Source organism: Oryctolagus cuniculus, chromosome 7 (assembly GCF_051225735.1).
Source record: "Oryctolagus cuniculus isolate XC-2025 breed Fujian yellow rabbit chromosome 7, ASM5122573v1, whole genome shotgun sequence".
In the NCBI taxonomy this organism is placed as follows: domain Eukaryota; kingdom Metazoa; phylum Chordata; class Mammalia; order Lagomorpha; family Leporidae; genus Oryctolagus; species Oryctolagus cuniculus.
The window spans coordinates 134,210,539-134,232,639 of NC_142873.1; the positions used below are offsets into that span (position 1 = coordinate 134,210,539).

Genomic DNA, 22,101 nt, shown 5'->3' on the forward strand with positions numbered 1-22,101 from the left:
GGAATTCTAAAATAATGTGAACAAGTATAACCAGCAACGTGCATATCTTTCTCTACTAAAGCTCCATTATGATTTAGATATTCCTAAAAGTAAACAAAAAGTCAGAAGAAATGTTATTTACATTTTTTTTCTTCCATAGAAAGTTTCTTCAGTTTCAGTGAAACAAGTGAGTTAATTAAGGCCAGAGGATGACAGAAAACAGAAAATACAAAAATAAATGTAGAAGAAAAGTGTAACTTTGGGTACAACTAAATTTTGGGAAGTATTTTCAAAAATGTTTATTTTCATCTACTTGAGAGTCTCTTTCTCTCTGACACACAGACAGACATACACACACAGAGACACACTCTTCATCTGCTGGTTCATTCTCCAAATGCCTGCAACAGCCAGGGTTGGACCATGCAAAAGCACGAACCAGGAACTCCATCCGGGTCTCCCACGTGGATAGTAGGGGCCCAAGCACTTGAACCATCATCTGCTGCTTCCCAGGATGCATTAACAGGAAGGTGGATTAAGTGGAAAAGCCGGGACTTGAACCAGCACAAGTGGATTGTGGCGTTCCAAGTGGCCACTTAATCCAGTGTACTACAAGGGCTGCCCCTAATTTTGATCTATATGTGAGACCATATGAGGGTTATGAACCTGATTCCATAAAGAATGGCCTATGGCTGGATAAATGAGTCACTAGCGAGGAAAAGCTCCAGGGAACACTGAAGAAGGAAGGTTACAAAGACAACTGCCAGAGCACTTCATTGTAGACTATAATTTGATTATACCATATTTTGTTAGGCAACACTACAAGAGTATTTAGCTAAAATGACTGTTTCTCCAACAACATGGTTCCCAGAAAAACCAAGTGCTATAATTCCATTTTATGACATTAAAGATGCTTTCACTGAAGAAAAATCAGAACAGAAAGGGGGAAAGAAGTTTAAAATTGTTGTGTGCATAAAAATGATGGTGGTGATTGGGCAGAATGGAGGTTAGAAAGGCTTGGCAAAAATCCAAAGGGATAGACAGAAGACATCAAGTTCACAATGAAGGGCCCTTTTTCACCCAATAATTAAATTCTGTCTCATACTTTTTTTTTTTTTAAGATTTATTTATTTATTTGAAAGGTAGAATTACAGAGAAGGAAAGGCAGAGACAGAGACAGAGACAGAGAGAGGTCTTCTATCACTGGTTCACTCCCCAGTTGGCCACAATGGCCAGAGTTGTACCAATCTGAAGCCAGGTCTCCCACATGGGTACAGGGGCCCAAGGACTTGGGCCATCTTCTACTGCTTTTCCAGGCCATAGTAGAGAGCTGGATCGGAAATGGAGCAGCCAGGTCTCGAACTGGCACCCATATGGGTTGCCAGCACTGCATGCAGCGGTTTTACCCACTACGCCACAGTGCTGGCCCCATGACTGCTTTTTATAAACTCTTTCTGTGCTGTCCAATATGGCAGCCATTAGCTACACAGAGCTATTTAAATTTAATTTAAATTAAACTAACAATTCAGTGGCTTAGTTACACTAGCCACATTTCATGTGGTCAACAGCCCCATGCAGCTAGTGCCTACTTCACTGGATCATAGACAGACAACACCTCCATCACAGCACAAAGTTCTAGAGGGCTAGGCTATACATGATGCAGAAAAGTGAAATACATTCAAATAACATGCCAATCTCTCATACAATGGAGTTAGTTCTTCTTTTAAAATTTGGATTTACTTTATGAACTTTTCCTATAGAAGCATTCACTATACCTTTCTTTGTCTCATCATTCTTCAGAAGTTGAAAATTATATTAAAGTACCTCTAAATAACCATTTATTTAGATTTTCATTATGAACACAAGAAAACAGAACATTAAAGAAAGTAAAATTGGAGGGTCCGGTGCTGTAGCATAGGGGGAAAGCCGCCGTCCACAGTGGCAGAATCCCATATGGGTACCAGTTCGACTCCCGGCTGCTTCACTTCTGATCCAGCTCTCTGTTGTGGCCTGGGAAAGTAGGGGAAGGTGGTCCACATCACTGGGCCCCTGCACCCACATGGGAAGACCAGGAAGAAGCTCCTGACTCCTGGCTTCGGATCCACACAGCTCTGCCATTGCAACCAATTGGGGAGTGAACCACTGGATGGAAGACCTCTCTGCCTCGCCTCTCTCTGTGTAACTCTTTCAAATAAATAAATAAATCTTTAAAAAAAAAAGGAAAATTGGAAACACTTTTCCCTTCTCTCAACTCCCAGATAAAGCTGTTTTTTAAAACCAATACTTTTAGGCATGCTGAAATCCTCCTTCTTAGTGTTTCACACATGGTTAGTGAAATGGAAGTGGCTGTGCTAACTAAGCAGCAGTGGCAGAAAATGTCCAGACCAGTACACTAGCGAAAATTACTGCAAGGCTGTAAGATGCAACAAGAACACAAAACAGGTAACTTCCCAAAGAACTTCCTGAAACACTTCTATCTGTGGTGATACTGCATTCTTGCAGTTTCATGCTGATTCGTTTTAATGTCCTTAGTTCTCTTTCTGTTCTAGACCTCCAAATTCTGGAGTCTTTGTGGGTAAATGTGGCCAGGCTGTCAGTCTGAAGCCCTAGTCTCAATTCTGTTCTCTCTCTAGGCAATTTTATCCATTCTCATGGCTTTATTAATCATGATAAACACTTAGGACTCTCAACTTATATCGCTCTTCTGAGTTTCAAATCTATATGAGAGTTCTTGAAAAAGTTCAGAGGGGTCAACATTGTGACACAGCAGGTTAAGCCACCTCTTGTGACATCTGCATCCCATGCTGGGGTGCTGGTTCAAACCCAGACTGATCTGCTTCTGATCCAGCTCCCTGCTAATGAGCCCAGGAAAGCAGTAAAGACAGTCTATGTATTTGGGCCCCTGCCACCCATTTTGGAGACCTGGGTGGAGTTCCAGGCTCCTGGTGTCAGCCTGGCTCAACCCTGGCCCAACCCTGGCCAATGTGGCCACTGGGGTAGTGAAGCAGCAGATGCAAGATCTCTTTCTTTCTCTGTGTCCCTCGTCTCTCTGCCACTCTGTCAAATAAGTAAGTCTTAAAAAAAAGTTGTTCATGGAAAATAGGGTTATAAGACATTGGAGTCAGCATTGTGGCACAGCAGCTAAGCTGAGTGAAACAGTAGATGGAAGATCGACCATTTTCTCTCTGCTAACTCTGCCTTTCAAACAAATAAATACATCTTAAAAAAAATTTTTTTTAATTAATGCATTCCCTGGGAAGGCAGTGGAAGGTGGCCCACTTGCTTGAGCTCTTGCCACCTGGCTCTTGGCTTTGGCCTGACCCAGACTTGGCTGTTGTGGCCATCTGGGGGTGAATCAGTGATGGAAGCCATCTCTCTTTCCCTCTTTCTCTTTGTTTGCTCTTTCAAATAATAAGTATTAAAAAAAAAATCACGTATTCCCAGGCATCTTCAAAAAGTGTGTGAAAAAAAGATATTATGAAGAGCTATGCACAAATTCTAAACTTTTTTGCACAAAATGTATCTTTTAATTCCATTTTCCATGAACTTAGTTACTTATTTATTTTAAAGGTGGAGTTACAGATAGGCAGAGGTGGAGAGAGAGATAGGGAGACGAAGGGAGGGAGAGTGAGAGCGAGAAGTAGGTCTTCCATCCTCTGGGTTCACTCCCCAAATGGCCGCAATGGCTGGGGCTGGGCTGGGCTAAAGCCAGAAGATAAGAGCTTCTTCCAGGTCTCCCATGTGGGTTGGGGCCATCTTCCACTGCTCTTCCCAGGCCATTAGCAGGGAGCTGGATCAGAAGTGGAGCAGCAGGGATGCAAACCAGCGCCCACATGGGATGCTGGCATTGCAGGCGGTGGTTTATCAGCTACGCCACAACGCCGGCCTCATAAATGCTTTCTTAATGTCTTCATACAAACAAATCACAGGCATCTCAAACCTATCACTTCCAAAATGAAACTGTATTCCTACTTTCCTATCCCCTAAAACCTGTTCTTCCCTCAATCAATTTCCTACTGTCCTCATCTCCCCAGCGGTACAAACAAGAGCCCAAAATTCAGCCTTGGTAACTCCTCTTTCCTTACCCCAACACAAAAGCCATTATCAGGTCTTGTTGATTCTACTTCAAAATATATCTTGATTCCGTCCAACTAAATCCACTGACATCTCTCTATTCAAAGCATCTGCCACAATGTGTAATTGCTATACTGATTTGTGTCATTTTCTGCTCAACATCTGTATGTCTTCTCTACTATACTCTAAGTTCCACAAGGGCGGAGGAACCACACCAGTTCTGTTCACTGCAGGAGCCTAGTACCTGGCGCAGAGTAGATTATTCAATAAATATTTATTCAGTGAATGAATGAATTATTGTCTACAAACGAGGTTAGGGTAAGCAAACTGTTGATGGATTTACCAATCAGCTGCATTCTAACACTGACCTGGGATTGTGATGCTCCCTAATTTTTGCTAAGATTTCAATTTTATTGAACTTCTATTTTATACAATAGTGATTTTCTTCTTTTGAACCCATGACTGGGATAAGACTGAGGATGTCAATAAACTTATAAATGATTAGGGGTCTAGTAAACCACAGATGGCTTTCAGAGGGCCTCTGCTCCCCTAGAAACAGCTAACAAAATTTGGCAATTGGCTTCTTATATCAAACTCTGTCATTATTGGCTAAGGGAAAGTTTACACTTATTTTTATCATGTGAACATCTGTGCATTTGTACACACATATGCACAGGATCCAAAGCAGTTCCTCTGTCACCCCATTCCAGGTATGATCACCTGTTGAGTCCTCAGTGTCAATGTATACACATTACAGGCTCAACAGCCTCTAGGAACCCTCTAAAAATGGAAGAGAAATTCATACATCTCTCATCTTGGATAAACTTCTTAAAAATAGTAATTTAACAAACCTATATACTCTAAAATGTTTGCTATAATGCATTATTAAGGGTCCTACCTTGGACTATAGCTTAGATCTTTTCTTTTGTTACACAGATGTAGGCATCTGCTGGCTTTCAGATATTTCACTTCTGATCACTTCAAAGATGGGGAACACTGCAGCTGGGCTAGCATTTTATTAATATCATTAATATCAGGCAGTACTTCACAAAATGACTGCCACCTGTAGCTGGAAGGATCCTTAGAGACAATCTAGCCTGTTAGGAATACTCATTTTGCAGATCAGGAAACAGATCCCAGAGACTGCTATTAACAGTTTCTCTGGGGGCCGGCACCGTGGCTCACTTGGTTAATCCTCCACCTGCGGCGCCAGCATCCCATATGGGCTCCGGTTCTAGTCCTGGTTGCCCCTCTTCCAGTCCAGCTCTCTGCTGTGGCCCGGGAGGGCAGTGGAGGATGGCCCAAGTGCTTGGACCCCTGCACCCGCGTGGGAGACCAGGAAGAAGCACCTGGCTCCTAGCTTCAGATTGGCACAGCGCACCAGCTGTAGTGGCCATTTGTGGGGTGAACCAACAGAAGGAAGACCTTTCTCTCCGTCTCTCTATCTATATCTCTACCTGTCAAATAAAAAAAATAAAAACCAGTTTCTCTGGAACCCTCCACCCCTTACGCAGATGTGACTGGCTCCTGATAAATTTCATCCTTACATTTCATTGATTGCTGCAACAGGCTTTATACCAGAAATACTGTCTTATCAAGAATGCTAGCATAAGAAATTTACTGTCATTGACCTAATGTCTATCTTCAGACAGGTTACTGGGATCTTGACGTCAATACCAAATTCAATACAACTTAGAAAATCAAATCAAAATCCATCAGTCTGAAAGGTGACAGATCCTAATTCGATGGGAGACTGTGATACAAAATAATTGTCAAAGCCCAAGGTGACACAACCACCACTCAGCTAAACAACAGCCTAGAGGATACAATCAATGTGATTTTGTGGCTGGGAGCTGCATGTTTGTTTAATGGGTTAGCAGACTAAGGCTGGCGTGAAAGGCTCTCAATGGGATGTATGAGAGACCTCATCTTCCATGTAGCATCCATCAGTATTCCAGGAGATTGCTATTCACTCATTCAGTAGTGAATGCATACTATGAAGAAGGCACTGATTTGGATACTAGGGATGGAGTCCAATCAAGACAGCCTCCTCACTCATTGAATTAGGTTAAACCTCTAACTTTACTCCTTAACACTGAGCAAATGACCCCAGGACAATTAACTACAGAAAGCTACTGATTCCAAATTCCTTTGTCCAAGAGGGCTCAAGGATGTGGAACACTGTTCTCAACTATTTCCTAACACATTTTGTTCTCCAGTATCAAGAAACACAGAGCTGGAAGAGACCCAGGAGGATATTTAGCCCAATTCTCTCGTTTCGTATGTTAAGAAACCAGGGGTCCAGGAAAGGAAAATGACTTCCTTAAAGACTCAGAGGCAATTTGACAAAATGACTAAGAGACCTCTACTTTATTGTTTATAAACATTATGATGTCTCTGGTTTTAAGAATACACATTTGTATTAAGATACTGTTACTGAAACATCTCTATACTGGTTTCACCCAATCGGCTTTGGTGAATTCAACTAACGAATCTATTTGAAAGCAAAGGAGAGAAAGGGCCAGTGATGGAAATCTTGTATGCTTGGTACTCCAAATGTTATATTATTCTCACAATCTTCACAGGGATATCTAACCTTCCCACAGCAACTCACAAGTACTCCAGTTCTCACAGCAAAGCTCACTCTTTGGCTTCTACCTAACTACTGACATCACAGATCAATAAACAATCTCTTGATTGAGTAAAAAACAAAGTACTGTATATTTCAAAAGCAAATCACTCTTTCATGCTAATTATCCTTAAAAAAAAAAAAAGGCAAACTGACATCCATTTTCCCTTTGAACTTGGCTTACCTGAATTAAAAATAATAAAGATATATTTTCCCCATTAATTCAATGAGGACCAGAAACTATATGTCCAGAGGGATCAGAAAGAATAAAACACTGTCTGTGCCATTTCTCATCAACACCAAGTCAGAGAACTTGAAAATCTCACTTTACTCTCTGGACCCTTCCAGGCAACAAAAGGAGCAACAATTACCTCATTTGAATTTAATCCATCAGTTGTAGCCAGAGGCGCTTTCCCATGTAGCACTGTGCCAGTCACCTCTTTTAATCCAAATGCTGAAGCATTAAGGTCCTCCTTGATCCACTCTAGAACAGGAGTTCCTTCTTCCAAGATAGGCACTGATTCAGTATGGGCAGTATCTCCCAGAAAAGGGATGCCAGGGGGGAAATTGTCCTCCTTAGCAGGCACTGCAGCAACTGGGGAAGCAGGGCCCCCTGGGGTGGGTACTGCAACGGCTGGGGCAGCAGGCCCTTCTGGGGTGGGCACGGTAGCAGCTAGGGAGGCAGGCTCCTCCGGGGTGGGCACTGAAGGAACTGGGGCAGCTGGGGTGGCAGACTCTTCTGGGGTGGACTCTGCTGCAGCAGCCGGGGCAGCAGGCTCCTCGGGGGCGGACTCTGCTGCAGCAGCCAGGGCGGCAGGCTCCTCGGGGGTGGGCACTGCTACAGCCGGGGCGGCAGGCTCCTCTGGGGTGGACTCTGCTGCAGCTGGGGCGACAGGGTCCTCGGGGGTGGGCACTGCTACAGCCGGGGCGGCAGGCTCCTCTGGGGTGGACTCTGCTGCAGCTGGGGCGACAGGGTCCTCGGGGGTGGGCACTGCTGCAGCCGGGGCGGCAGGCTCCTCCAGGATGGGCACTGCTGCAGCTGGGGCAGCAGGCTCCTCCGGGATGGGCACTGCTGCAGCCGGGGCGGCAGGCTCCTCGAGGATGGGCACTGCTGCAGCAGCTGGAGCGGCAAGCTCCTTAGGGGTGGGCACTGCAGCAGCCGGGGCGACAGGGTCCTCGGGGGTGGGCACTGCAGCAGCTGGAGCGGCAGGCTCCTCGGGGGTGGGCACTGCTGCAGCCGGGGCGGCAGGCTCCTCAGGGGTGGGCACTGCTGCAGCCGGGGCGGCAGGCTCCTCGGGGGTGGGCACTGCAGCAGCCGGGGCGGCAGGCTCCTCGGGGGTGGACTCTGCTGCAGCCGGGGCGGCAGGGTCCTCGGGGGTGGGCACTGCAGCAGCCGGTGCGGCAGGCCCCTCGGGGGTGGGCACTGCTGCAGCCGGGGCGGCAGGCTCCTCGGGGGTGGGCACTGCTGCAGCCGGGGTGGCAGGCTCCTCGGGGGTGGACTCTGCTGCAGCCGGGGCGACAGGGTCCTCGGGGGTGGGCATTGCAGCAGCCGGTGCGGCAGGCCCCTCGGGGGTGGGCACTGCTGCAGCCGGGGCGGCAGGCCCCTCGGGGGTGGGCACTGCTGCAGCCAGGGCGGCAGGCCCCTCTGGGGTGGGCACTGCTGCAGCCGGGGCGGCAGGCTCCTCGGGGGTGGACTCTGCTGCAGCCGGGGCGGCAGGGTCCTCGGGGGTGGGCACTGCTGCAGCCGGGGCGGCAGGCTCCTCGGGGGTGGGCACTGCTGCAGCCGGGGCGGCAGGCTCCTCGGGGGTGGGCACTGCTGCAGCCGGGGCGGCAGGCTCCTCGGGGGTGGGCACTGCTGCAGCCGGGGTGGCAGGCTCCTCGGGGGTGGGCACTGCTGCAGCCGGGGCGGCAGGCTCCTCGGGGGTAGGCACTGAAGCAGCTGGCGTGATGGGCTTTTCTGGGGTGCCCTCCTCTGTGCTGGGCACTGCAGCAGCTGGAACAGTCCCCTCTGGGGAAGACACTGCAGCAAGTGTGACATTCTCTTCTATGGCAACCACTGAAGCAGCTGGGACGTGCGCCACTATGGCGGGCACTGAAGCAACTAGGATGTCTTCCTCTGGGAAGGGCACTATAGCAGCGGCCACAGCAGTTTCCTGTGGTGCAGACACCACAGCAACCGGGACATTCTCCGCTGGGGTGGGCACTGTAGGAACTGTGGCAAGCCTCTGTAGGATGGCTATCCTTTCCTCCAAAACAGACTGAGTATTAGTGGACTTGGTAGCTTGTTCCTCTGGAAAGACACTTGGGAGTGACTCTGAGTCTCTCGTTTCCGTCGCCCCTCCCTCTGATGCCACACTCTGCTCGGGCTTTCCATCATTCACAGTTTCTACTCCATCTCTCTGTCTCGGTTCTTTCACCAGCAGGTGCAGACTCTGAATGTCTGCCTCTAGGGACTTCCTCTGGAGGTTCTCCAAGACCTGCTCTGGGAAATCTCCATGAAAATGTGTTGGGACTCCACCCTCCAAAAGTTTGGCTTGACAATCCAGCTCCTTTGCCTCATCAAAAACCTTCTCCATAGACAACTCGCAAGGGTCCACATTTCCCAAGGATATCAGACTGTTACTTTCTGGATTAAGAGCTCCTTTTTCACTTTCCAAATGCATCTCATCTGTTAGTAAATGTGAATTATCCAACACCACCTCTGCTTCAGGTCCTGAGGTAACATCTGTTAGTTCATCGTTAAAAGCACAACTGAGGGGGGAGCTCTCCACGTATGTCTTTGCATTCCCCTCAGTCTGACTGCAGTCTACCAGGGACATATTGCCATTTTCTTTGGCCAGCTCAGAAGCAATAAAGCCTGATAAATCTGCATGAGAAGCCCTGTGATCAGAGTTCGGCAATTCTCCCAAGCCCAGCATTGCTAGTGACTCCAGATCTGCTGGGTTACCAGACTCAAATTCCCCTGCAGTCTCGGGGCTAAAAGGCACTTTTTCACACTCCTCCTTGCTAACACTGGAAGTGTCCCTAATGATATCAGGGTAGGCAGTAAGTTCCACAGCATTAGGCACCTGAGAAGAATCCAGGGCATTAAAATATTCACAATCCAATCCAATATCGTAGTCTTTTATGCTTACATTTAAAAGGCTTACATGCTGTCCCTTTTCTAAGGGTGCCCCTGGAAAATGACTAATTACAAGTGAATTTTCTGCATCCTGGGATGGGGCCAGCCCTTCGGAAGAGGCTTGACTCTGCCGCTCAACTAGAGGAGTCACGCCTTCTTCACATAAACACTCCTTTTCAAGTTCAAGAAACATCTGCACTGAATCTGTGTCAGAGAGCTGCTCTGCATCAACAGGACCAACAGCACACTCTAAATCTGAAACAAGACCCTCGAGCTCCTGAGCGGTTCTGTTTTGCATCTCACCTGTAAGAACACAACTGCCGTCTAGGGGTGTATCCTTGGGAACAGTAGCCAGCGGGTCCTGAGCTGGCCGTGGGTTATCAGAGCAAGAAACCTGATCAAGAGCTAGGTCGTCAAGAGTCCCCAAGACAGCAACTATGCAATCAGCTCCATCCTCCACCACTGCTATTGGGTTTGCCTGTTCCTTTTCCTCAACAGTATCTGCCAGGCTGTTCTCCTCTGCCATTAGAGAAATCTTTCCTCTCTCTGACAGTTTCTCTTCCTCCCACTCCTCCTCAGCCTCCATCATGATCCATCGCTCATCCTCCTCAAACTTTAGCTCAGACTCTGTTTTCTCTCTCAGGGTGGGGGTTACAAGAATATTCAATTCTGGATCCAAGACTTCTTCACTCAGGCAAGGGGAGAGAGGCGGCATTTCCACAGTGCAGGCTACTTCCCCAAGGGGGTGCTGCTTCTCACTGAAGCCTCCCTTAGCAGAACTTTTCATGGCCCTGGGCCAGGTTGCACTTGAGAATCTGTGTTCCTGCACAACATCTGTGTTAGCACTTGCTGCTATAGCTTCTGATTCCACAGGCTGGAATTCGTAGGGAGAGCTCTCGCTGTGCTGCTGAAATCTCAAGTCCTGGCAGTCTCCAGTTAAGATTTTCACAGCTTGCCCTTCTGAAATACCTATGGACTTGGACACATGTTCCAGAGTTACTGCCTCTGACTGAGGCTCCCTCTGGTCCAAATGACCAGAACTTTCTGTTACTGCAGACCTGGATTCCTTCTTCTCTTGCAAGGAGGGATTTGAAGCACCAGCTTCTGAAACCTCACTGAGAGAAGCTTCCATCCTTTCTGCAAATTCTGGGAAGTTGGGTGGCATGAAGGACTTCCACGACCTCCTGTTAACATTGTCTTTGCGCTCTGCATTTGGCCGCCTCCTGGGTGGCACAGGTGCTGACTTCTGCACATCACTACTTAGCTTTAATGCATCAAATATTATTCTCTCATCCAGCTTTTTGCCTTCTGGTGCTCTAGGTTCAAAAACATTAGATGCTGCTCCTAATGTACCATTGCTGGAGAGAGTACTTCCTTCCATCTTTTCCATGGTGCTTTTTGAAGTCTGATTAAGCTTTGACCCCTGGTCAATTTGCTCATTTATCCTCATTGTGTCATAGATAGATCGCTGTGGAACGTAACAATCTTCTATATAGCCATCTTCCTCCTCTCCCTTCCCCAGGCAGGTGGGGTTCCGTCTTAAACAGTCTGGCCTGCTAAGTGGCTTACCCATACTTTTTTTTTTTTTTTTAATTAAGATGAACCATTAATCTCTGAAAAGTTTTTTCACAGGTTCCCCCAAAATGCATTCTACGAAAGTCCTTTTACATGTTCATACTCCACACCACCAAGTGCATCCGTCTTTCAGAAAGGCCTGGAAGCCCCACTTAGAAACCATTCTGGGAGAAGCTCTGAGAGCAACAGCTTTTTCCTCACCAGCCAGCAGCCTCAAAGTCACAGACAGATAAATGGCATAATTTAATCAGAAAACAAAATAATTCTTTGTATGGCTTCTGTTTTTTTTTTTTTAATTATTTTAGAGAGCACTGCTCTTTTGCAGTCAGCAAAAATCATTGATATTGACGCGTCTTATTCAATACCTAAGTTCCACTCACTTCTCATCAAAGCTGAGTGTGTCCTTTAATAACAATGGCACAGCCTCTCTAGTCTTCAAGTATGGCCCAAGCTCCTAAGAATTCCTTTCATTTTCTCTTCAGTCCCAGCCCAGGAGAGTCCAGCTGGTCTGAATTAGCCATTCGTCCTCCCCAGTTGGGATGTTTGCATTTGAACTGGGCTGGTCGGCGGATATTCCTGCAACTTTAAACACAGGAAGTCCTTCATTCGGGGCCAGCTTGGGGCTTCCTGTCTCCAAAACATCATGGCATTGTTGTGGCTCCCAGGCCAACCCCGCGCTGTGGCCGCAAAACACGGCGAGTGGAGCCCGCGCCGGGCCTTCCGGAAGGCAGGCGGGCGGGCTGCAGGGGCGGCGAGAGTCGGTCGGAGGGGCTCGCTTAACACCGCCCGCGCCCCCGCGCCCCGTCGCGCGCCCCGTCGGGCCAGGCTCGCCTCACCGCAGGCTGGCAGGTGGCTCCCGGCCGCGACGGCCTCAGGTCCCGCGCTCAGGAAGTTAGTTTGTCCCTCCGGCAGCCGCGTCCCTCTGCCGTTGGCGCCGCCGCCCCCGCCGCCGCCAGTCCCCGGCCCGCGGTCGCCGCGCCGTGGGCTGCATGACAAGCAGCAGCCTCTATTCTCCGCTGTGCCGCCGACCCCGCGGCCCGCCGTCCTCCCCGCCCGCAGCTGTCACGGTTCCGGCATGCAAACTTCTGGCTGGGAACAAAAGGCTCCGCTCCGGCCGGGCGGGGGGCGCCCTCCTCGCTCGTCCGCTCGCCGCTCGCGGGAAGTGCACGGCTGGCGGCGGCTCTCCTCCCCCTTCCCGCGCCGCCGCCGCCGCTGCCGCCGCCGCCGCGCCGCGCCGCCCCGCCCGGGCAGCCCCCCTGGCCGGGAGCGCGCTGCGCGCAGAGCCAAGGGGAGGAGGGCGGGGCGGGGCCGCGTGGAGGAGCGACCCCCGCGAGGGAGGGGGCGGCAGAGAGGATTGGAGGCCGAGGCGCCGAGGGAGGGGCTTCTGCGGGCTTCGGAACGAGGGATCCTGGGCGCCAGTCGCTCGGCTCCCGAAACCCACGCCCACCGCGCCCCGGGGCCGGAGCAGGAGCCCCGCCCCCGAGAGCCGAGCGGGGAGCGGCACCCGCGCGAGGCTCGGCCGCGCCGCGCAAATCCCCTGACAAAGGGAGGCCCCGCCCCCTCCCGCTGCTGGCCGGGCCCCGCCGCCCCCGCCTGGGTCCAGCCAACCGGGCTCGCAGCCCAGCCCAGCCCAGCCCAAGGGCGAACGAACCCAGAAACGGCGCCCCCGCCTCCCCGCAGCCAGCCGGCTCTGGCAAGGGCCCCTCGGGGCCCCATCTGCCGTCAGGGTCGTGCTGGCAGCGTGGGCCGCCCGTAGCGCCCTGGGATCCAGCCCTGCCGCCAAAGGCTGCCCTCGCCTCTGCAATGTCACCTTTCCGCGCCCCTTCCGCCAGCCCGCAGACTACCAGTCTCACACCCGGCGCTTCTCTGGTGTCCCAAGGAATTCGGTCACGCTGAGACCCCGTTATTGGATAAACTCTAGGCACATTCCTTCTCTCTCCCCACAGCCGGCTTTGGTCCATTCTCCCTGCGGGATTTCTCGGACCACAAACATGAGTGGTGTTCGGGGGTGAGGGGGAAGGTGGAGTGAAGGGGTCGGCGGGGATGCCCGCCGCGGCACCCCGCGCCCAAACACCTGAGCTCCTTCCGGCTGCGCACAGCCAAGGAAACCTGAGCCTCCTTGGGTCTGTATTTCAAGTCTCAAAACACAAGCTATTAAGGTAGCGGAAAAGCCATCTGGTCACCTGGTGACTTAAACAAAGCGCAACCCCGGAAACAGTCCGCTAGAGGCAGCTGTGTGTGGCTGCGAGGGTGCCAAACCGTGCTCCCTTTGTGATGGTCATTCTCTGATTGATGAAGGAGAAGGAGTGTATTAACGACTCTGAATCCCGCTGAACCATGTGATCAACCTAGTAAAACTTAGGGAAAAGTTAGTTTTATCATTCACACCAACATGAAGTGAAGGCAGATTGGTGTACGGAGATGTGGCAGTGAAACCCTGGGAGCCGGAGAGGTCCCTGCCAAACATGAGGTGTGATCAGAATGAAGCCGCTGAAAGAGCTTTCTCTGGCAAAACGTTCTGTACCTCTTTTCTTACTCTGAAAGAGGCTGCCGATCAAGTCTCCCCACTCACATACAGAAGACTCCCCCATCCGGAAGAGGGGTGAGGGGAGGCAGCCTAGATCACCGCCAGTCCAGTTTCAGAATTCTTTAGCTGCCGCACACTCCTGTGCTCTTCTGGCCCTATACTGCAAGGCACTAGAAACCTTGCCCTATGAGGAACAAAAAGTAGAAAGAACCAAGAATGCTTGACCTAGAGAAAGTTCCAGGAGATGCAATCCATGTGAATTTTCTGAAGGGCTGGGACGTGGGAGGAAGGAAATCTGTTCTGGATGTCTCCTTAAGCTGGCACACTAAGATCCAAGGGCAGTTTTCAAACCAACAGAGAGCATTCTCACAGCTGCTCAAAGAACAGGGTACCCCCTTGAAGGGGTGACTCCCCTGACTCTGAAAGTGTAAGCAGAAATTTCATGGCAGAGATTTAGGGACACAGATTTACGAATCCTCTACAGCTTGTTCAGGATGAGTTTTAAAGTTCCTTTTAATTCTGACACATTGTGATCCTAAGGATACTTGACAGTTCGGAGAATACAGGTTTTAGTTTTCTTCAATTATTCAGAAGAACTGGAAAAACCCAGGGGAGGCATGATCAATTTCACCAGCAAATGTCCCTGGCCAAATACATTCACTTAAGTGTTCAGATATCATAACAGACCGTTTAGCATGCCACAGCTCCTCTGGTTGGAAGAATCTGAGGAATTCAGGCTGTGGACTAAGGGTGGGTGGTTATTCTGTAAAAAAGAACGATCTTGAAGTGGAATCACAAACTTCACAGCCAGAAATTCCTTTCCTGTTTCCTCACCAAGTCAGGTGCCAATCAATTCAGTCTTAATTAATCCCTCCCTACACCTGTTTACACTATTGGACTCCCCCTACCTCCCTTCAAAGCACCATAGAAATAAATGGAGCTTTCCACAAACTGTGGAGTTCTGATCCAAATTACTTATCAGGTTTAGTCATTCTCTCTAATTAAGGTGAAGAAAATATTTCAGAGAAACCCTCAAAAGTTTAAACACAACCAATAGAAAAGATTACATATGGTCTACTAGTCCCTACCCTCCCCCCCCAAAAAAAAACCCACAAAGCCAAAGAATGTTTAAGTGCTTTAACTCTTTTTTTTTTTATGTCATCAGCATGTGTTCAGAAAGGAATCAGAGGAAGCATAGGTTCTCTTTCCTCCATGTCTTTTTATCTGTTCATGAATTTCTCCCTGGTTTTGGTATGTGGAACTCTGCCAATAGCCATCTCAGAGACTGAAATAAATACCTGATACAGCTTTCAGCTCTTGTTGCCCTGATAGCTATAACAACAACAACAAAAAGCATCTGCTCATTTCACAAGCTGTGTGCAAACTTCTTAAAAGAGAAATACAGGGAGCTCCCAGACAAGCTCTTTGCATGCTTCCTCCACCCCTGAAACCACAAATACAGGCACTGAAGCCAAATTTCAAATTAGTTTCCAGTTAGTTGATTACAGAGCTCAAAGAATTCTCTACTCATTTTGAAACCCCTAAGATGAGACTTTGGTGTCAGTTTTTCCTTCAGTGAATTCAGGAGAATGAAGAGTCCTGACCCTTCCAGCTCCTCCCTGCAGTCCTCCTAATTAAAAGCAGCCGGGTGGAGCCTCCTCACACCCTCACACAATGCCCTTTCCAAGTTCCAGACCTGGCACCTTGCCTTGGTCTGCTCCAGACCTATCCTGCCAGTCCGCTGAGACAGTGTGGAGACCTCACATCCACACCTCCATAGATTCTACATCTTTTCATCCACCTTTAAGAAGGTTTGCTCTCGGAGGATTAATCTGAATAGAAAGAGATATGGAGGGCTGGTTGGGTCTTGCTCATTTTGAATCTACAAAATACCTTTCATCGTTGGGCCTCAACTTTACAAGCATTATTTAGTGGCAAGTGGAAACCCCACAGTATTAGTCTGTACCTGTTATGCTGTCAGCTACTTCCATCCTCTGCTGCTTTATTATAAAAACGGCTACAAAGTGGCTCATAAAGTAACAGCATGATGGGGAGTTTTAAATGGGAAGGGTTTGAGTGTGCTCATCTATTGCTTTACCCATGAGAAAACTCTACACACACTCTGCAGGAACTCTCATGACCCTTGGGAGCCCTTTCCTGTTTGTTGACTTTCTGAAAAGACACAGTGTATTAATGCCTCTTTTATACTAATGGTCAAAAAAGAGTGGTGATGACAAAACCACAGGGCTTTGAAAGTTAGAAAAGACCTGACAAAGGTGGCAGGAAGGCAGGCAGGGGGACTAAGGGAAAGTTTAATAGAAGAAGGGAAGTGTATTTACTCATTAGGATTTGGACATATAGAAATGTTGAAGACAAATATTTCTAAGTGAAGTGCTAGAGTCAGGAAAGCATGGGACCCTGAAGAAGCAAATTCTAATTCAGCGAGGTTTAGGTACAAGGTGCATGAAGTGGAAAAATGGTTAAGTAGCTCAAGGTCAGTTCACCAAGGCCTTTGAATGCCAACCCAAGGAATTTTTTTTTAAGAGTTATTTATTTGAAAGGTAGAATTGGGGGAGGGGAGAGACAGAGATATCTTCCATCTGCTGGTTGCTGAGCCAGGCTGAAGTTAGGAACCAACAGCTTTTTCCAGGTCTCCCACATGACTGGCAGGGGCAAAGGAATTTGGGTCAGCTTCTGCTGCTTTTCCAGGGGCATTAGCAGGGAACTGGATCAGAAGTGGAACAGCCGGGACATGGACTGGCTCCCAAATGGGATGCTGGCACTGCATGCTGTAGCTTAACCCACTGCGCCACAGCGCCAGCCCTTGGAATTTATGCTTTATACAGAAAACCTTTATTACATCAAGATTTAGTTAACTGAAACTTTCAGGAGGTGGTGGTTGCAGTATGAGTTATTGAATAATAGGAAGAAGGTTTCCTAAGAATTTGAGACAGGGTGCTCATTCACTGCCATTTAGCTCATTGAAAAAACCCGAATCCTGGGGTCAGCGTTGTAGTGGAGCAGGTTAGACAATCGCTTGCAATGTCAGCATTTGATATCAGAGTGCCAGTTCAGATCCTGGCTGGTCTGCTGCTTCTTCTTCTTTTTTTTTTTTTAATTTATTTTTTTTGACAGGCAGAGTGGACAGTGAGAGAGAGAGAAAGGTCTTCCTTTACCGTTGGTTCACCCTCCAATGGCTGCTGCGGCCGGCGCACTGCGCTGATCCTATGGCAGGAGCCAGGTGCTTCTCCTGGTCTCCCATGCAGGTGCAGGGCCCAAGGACTTGGGCCATCCTCCACTGCACTTCCAGGCCACAGCAAAGAGCTGGCCTGGAAGAGGGGCAACCAGGACAGAATCCGGCGCACCAACCGGGACTAGAACCTGGGGTGCCGGTGCCGCTAGGCAGAGGATTAGCCTATTGAGCCGCAGCGCCGGCCTGGTCTGCTTCTGATCTAGCTTCCTGCTAATGTGCTTGGGAAGGTAGTGAATAATAGTCCAACTGCTTGGGCCCCTGCCACCCATGTGGGAGATCCAGATAGAGTTCCTGGCTTTGACCTGGCCCAGTACAGGCTATTGTGGCCATTTGGGGAGTGAACTACTGGATGGAAGACTGCCGCCCCCCCGCTGCCACCATAGCTTCATCATTCTGCTTTTCAAGTAAATAAATCTTTTTTAAAAAGAAGGACACTAAATCTTTATATATGAAGCTTGGGGTACTAAAATTACTTGTCTAAAATATCACAGCTAGTGAAAATGGGGCAAGGGGTTGCAAAAGAAATCACAGAAACACAATATCTGGATTTTACAACTGACCAGATAGAAGATAGAAGTTACAGGGAAAAATAAATGAAAGATAACATTATGCGGCCGGCACTGTGGTGCAGCGGGTTAACGCTCTGGCCTGAAGTGCCAGCATCCCATATGGGTGCCGGTTCTAGTACTGGCTGCTCCACTTCCGATCCAGCTCTCTGCTATGGCCTGGGATAGCAGTGGAAGATGGCCCAAGTCCTTGGGCCCCTGCACCTGTGTGGGAGACCTGGAAGAAGCTCCTGGCTCCTAATCAGCACAGATCCAGCTGTTGCAGCCAACTGGGGAGTGAACCATTGGATGGAAGACCTCTCTCTCTCCCCTCCTCCCTCTCTCTCTCTCTCTGCCTCTCCTCTCTCTGTATAACTCTGACTTTTAAATAAATAAATAAATCTTTTTAAAAAAAAGATAACATTACAATATTATTCTTGGGTTACTGAGGGCATAGTAACAGTTCCATTAAACAACAACAGGGGCATAGATGTTTGGTGCAGGTGATAAGTTGCAACTTGGGATGCCCACATCCCACATGGGAGTGCCTGGTTTGAAACCCTGCAACCTCATGTTTTGGGAATGCATTACAAGATGACAGTGACATTAAATGGTTCACTTGAATGGATGGCTGGCGCCGCGGCTCACTAGGCTAATCCTCCGCCTAGCGGCGCCGGCACACCGGGTTCTAGTCCCGGTCGGGGTGCCGGATTCTGTCCCGGTTGCCCCTCTTCCAGGCCAGCCCTCTGCTGTGGCCAGGGAGTGCAGTGGAGGATGGCCCAGGTGCTTGGGCCCTGCACCCCATGGGAGACCAGGAAAAGCACCTGGCTCCTGGCTCCTGCCATCGGATCAGCGCGGTGCGCCGGCCGCAGCGCGCTGGCCGCGGCGGCCATTGGAGGGTGAACCAACGGCAAAGGAAGACCTTTCTCTCTGTCTCTCTCTCTCACTGTCCACTCTGCCTGTCAAAATAAAAAAAATAAAAAAAAAAAAGGTTCACTTGAATGGATACAATGAATTAAAGCTGGTAAGTTCAAAGTCTTCGATTCTTTTCTTCGACTCGTATGAACTCATGACCATTTATTATACATATGTTTAGAAACATACGTATATTTGCCAAAACTAAAGAATTTAAGGCTTTCTGTAAAACATCTCAATCTGGTGTGAGATTAGCAGAGAGATGAATTGTATCTGTGTTTTTAAGCTGTTTTCCTCTGAAACTAAGCTGATCTTTTTCTCCCTCAGACCTCAAGTTTCTAATTAAAGACAGATTAATAATAAGAGGTATCTTTCCTAAAGATGCTGACTTGGTGGGTGCCACTATACAGCAACAGAGGAAGACAACATGGTCTATGATAAAAGCTAATTAGGCTAAGAACTCTGAGATTGTTAAAGCTTATCTGATGGATAACTGAGTGGCTGGGGAAGTCACTGAGCTGGTAATGGCTTCCAGTTAATTCTGGTTAATGATTTGAAAATAATATTGATGTGTAGAGCACATATGCCAAGACCAAAATGGTCTTAGAAAAATTTGCTAGCTAGGGGCTTTGGTATATGTATGCATGTATACATAAAGTATATTTAAAGCTGTGTTAGGGGCTAGCGCTGTGGTGGAGTGGGTAAAGCAGCCGCCTGCAGTGCTGGCATCCCGTGTGGGTGCCGGTTCAAGTCCTGGTAGCTCCACTTCTGATCTAGCTCTCTGCTATGGCCTGGGAAAGCAGTAGAAGATGGCCCAAGTCCTTGGGCCCCTGCACCCATGTGGGAGATCCCAAGGAAGCTCCTGGCTCCTGCCTTCGGATAGGTGTAGCTCCGGCTGTTGCAGCCAGTTGGGGAGTGAACCAGTGTGGATGGAAGACCACTCTCTCTCTCTGCCTTTCTTCCTCTCTCTGTGTAACTCTAACTTTCAAATAAATAAATAAATCTTAAAAAAAAAAAAAAAGAATGATCACCCTCAGGCAAAAAGGGAGATCACTATTCTTACTGAAAAAATTTCATAATATTCTAATTAGTATGCCTGGATAGATTTTATTTTATTTATTTTTTTGACAGACAGAGTGGACAGTGAGAGAGAGAGAGACAGAGAGAAAGGTCTTCCTTTACCATTGGTTCACCCTCCAATGGCCAGCGCACTGCGATGATCCGAAGCCAGGAGCCAGGTGCTTCTCTCCTGGTCTCCCATGCAGGTGCAGGGCCCAAGGACTTGGGCCATCCTCCACTGCACTCCCGGGCCACAGCAGAGAGCTGGCCTGGAAGAGGGGCAACTGGGACAGCCGTGGCACCTGCCTAGATTTTATTTTTAAAAATGGATATTATGGAGGGGGGCTTTGTGGCTCAGCGGGTTAAGTTGCCTCTTGGGATGCCTGCATCCCATATTGGAGTGCCTGGGATTGAATCTCATCTCTGTCTGATCCAACTTCCTGTGAATGCACACCCTGGGAGGCAGCAGATAATGACTCAAGTATTTGGGTCTTTGCCACCAATGTGGGAGACCCAGATGGAGTTCCTGGCTCTTTGTTTTGGCCTGGTCCAACCCTGACTATAGTAGGCATTTTGGGAGTGAACCAGTGAATGAAAGATATCTTTTTTTTCCTCTCTTCCCCCTCTCAAATAAATAAATAAAAACTTAAAAAAAGAATAGTATCATATACTTAGCACCTAATATAATCTACATGTTTTACCTATATCATTTTGTTTAATTCTAATTCTCATAAAAATGTTAAAAGTATGATTTGCCACTGTTGACATTTTATGGTCAAAGTAACTAGGAGACAGAAAAGCTAAGTAATTTTCCTTAAGGTTACTCAGCTAGTAAAATGATAGAGCCAGGATTCAAAGCTAGATATTTCTGACTTGAACTTATAGTCAGTTTTTTTACCATGTCAAGCTGAATGAAGTGTGAAGACTCTTGTTAACTGTCAACTACCTGAGTAAACGGCAGTGACCCTGAGGTGATGGACAACCACAGAGACCATTTCAGAATCTGGTTGTCTTCAAGTTCATGCGAAGTAGCAATTTTCTTTCTTAGGCTTAATACTCAAATGAAATCGTGTTCCCTTAACATATGTTAACTAGTAAAGAAGGAAGAGAACATGGAGGAAAGATGGAGAAATGAGGAAACCAGGCTAAGATTAGCATTTGTTCAGGACACACAGAATACACCTCTACCCTGCAGAGAAGACAGCATTTTGAAACTTAGAGCTCATGAGGTTTATGAGAAATAAAGAGAATTCATCCAAGTTTTCACTAGTCTCCAACTACGTAAATACAAATATATTAAATGCTTTGAGAGACACAAAAATGGATTCATTGAGATGAGAGATGGGACAAATGCACACAATCAGGAAATGCCAAAATTAAGCAGTGTGTGTTAAGGGCCAAATGCGTTACACATATTAAGTGATTTAGGAGGGCAGTGAGTTGGGGAGATCAGGAACTCCTGTAAAGAGATTGAACTTGAGTTATGACTTCAGGTATGAATAGAAATCAAATAGATAAAATGTGTAGGGAGTGTCTGGAGTAGGTAGCTTGGTTTATACAGGAAGTAAGACTGGAAAGATAGTGGGGGATCAGCTATGTAGTTTCCAAGGCTGGAGAAGGAGAACCTGGAGGCAGAACCAGATCAGTTCTGAAGGACACCATCACTTGTTCCATCAGATGCTGTATTCACTGAAGGAAAGAATAAGCACTCACAGAAAGAAGGGTGAGTACAGACTGAGTTTCAGGAAACCCACCTTGGGGGCCCAAGTTTTAGAAGATTACAGGATAATTTATGTTTTTTATTTCCCCCCATAGGAACCATGTGCATACACGTCGGATATCCAATCACACTAGCTCTACATTTTTAACAGAGGATTCTTTGTTCCAAACAGCAAGGCTCAAAAGAGACAGAGTCTGATAAAAATCACACTGAGATCAGTACTCCCAGCTGGTGCAGGGGCTGGTGCCATTCCATAACACACCACACAGGAAGCAGCTTGAGATACACAGCTGATTGATTTCCACAGCAGGAGCCTGTGGCAGGGTTGGGTGGGGACTGGTCAAGCATGGAGAGAATTCTTTAGACACTGACTCAAATTAGTTCAGCAAGATCCTGACTTTGTACAACAGTCAATCTGGAAAGCAACACTATTTCTTAACTATTTTTGAAAAAAGGAAAAGAAAACCCCAGGAACTTCTCTAGGCAGTAGAATTACTGCACCAGTTAACTCTCACTTGTCATGGAATCTGAAGAAAGCAAAAATGAAACCTATTTTTCAAGAAGTAGGCTGAAAAATTCTCTCATTGTAAGGGGTTGTCCTGTGTGTTCTCTGATGTTTAGCAGCATCCACTATAAGCCAATAGCAGCATCTACAGTTGTGACAATAAAAAATTGTCAAATGTCTCCTAAGAGGCAAACTGCCCTGG

The 22,101-nt window shown here is 48.0% G+C and overlaps 1 protein-coding gene across 44 annotated transcripts in view; it reads right to left on the bottom strand.

The window, feature by feature from the left end:
- Nucleotides 1–22,101, bottom strand: part of MACF1 (microtubule actin crosslinking factor 1) — a 407,864-nt gene that overhangs the window by 62,394 nt on the left and 323,369 nt on the right. For 2 of the 44 annotated variants that reach the window (XM_070078721.2, XM_089300960.1), the window contains exon 1: nucleotides 7,051–11,381. The exons of the other annotated variants lie outside the window; for them this stretch is intronic. In XM_070078721.2, the coding sequence (XP_069934822.2) occupies nucleotides 7,051–11,373 (4,323 nt within the window). In that variant the 5' untranslated portion in view covers nucleotides 11,374–11,381. Of the gene's footprint in view, nucleotides 1–7,050; nucleotides 11,382–22,101 lie in introns of those variants that run through there. 44 annotated transcript variants of the gene reach the window in all.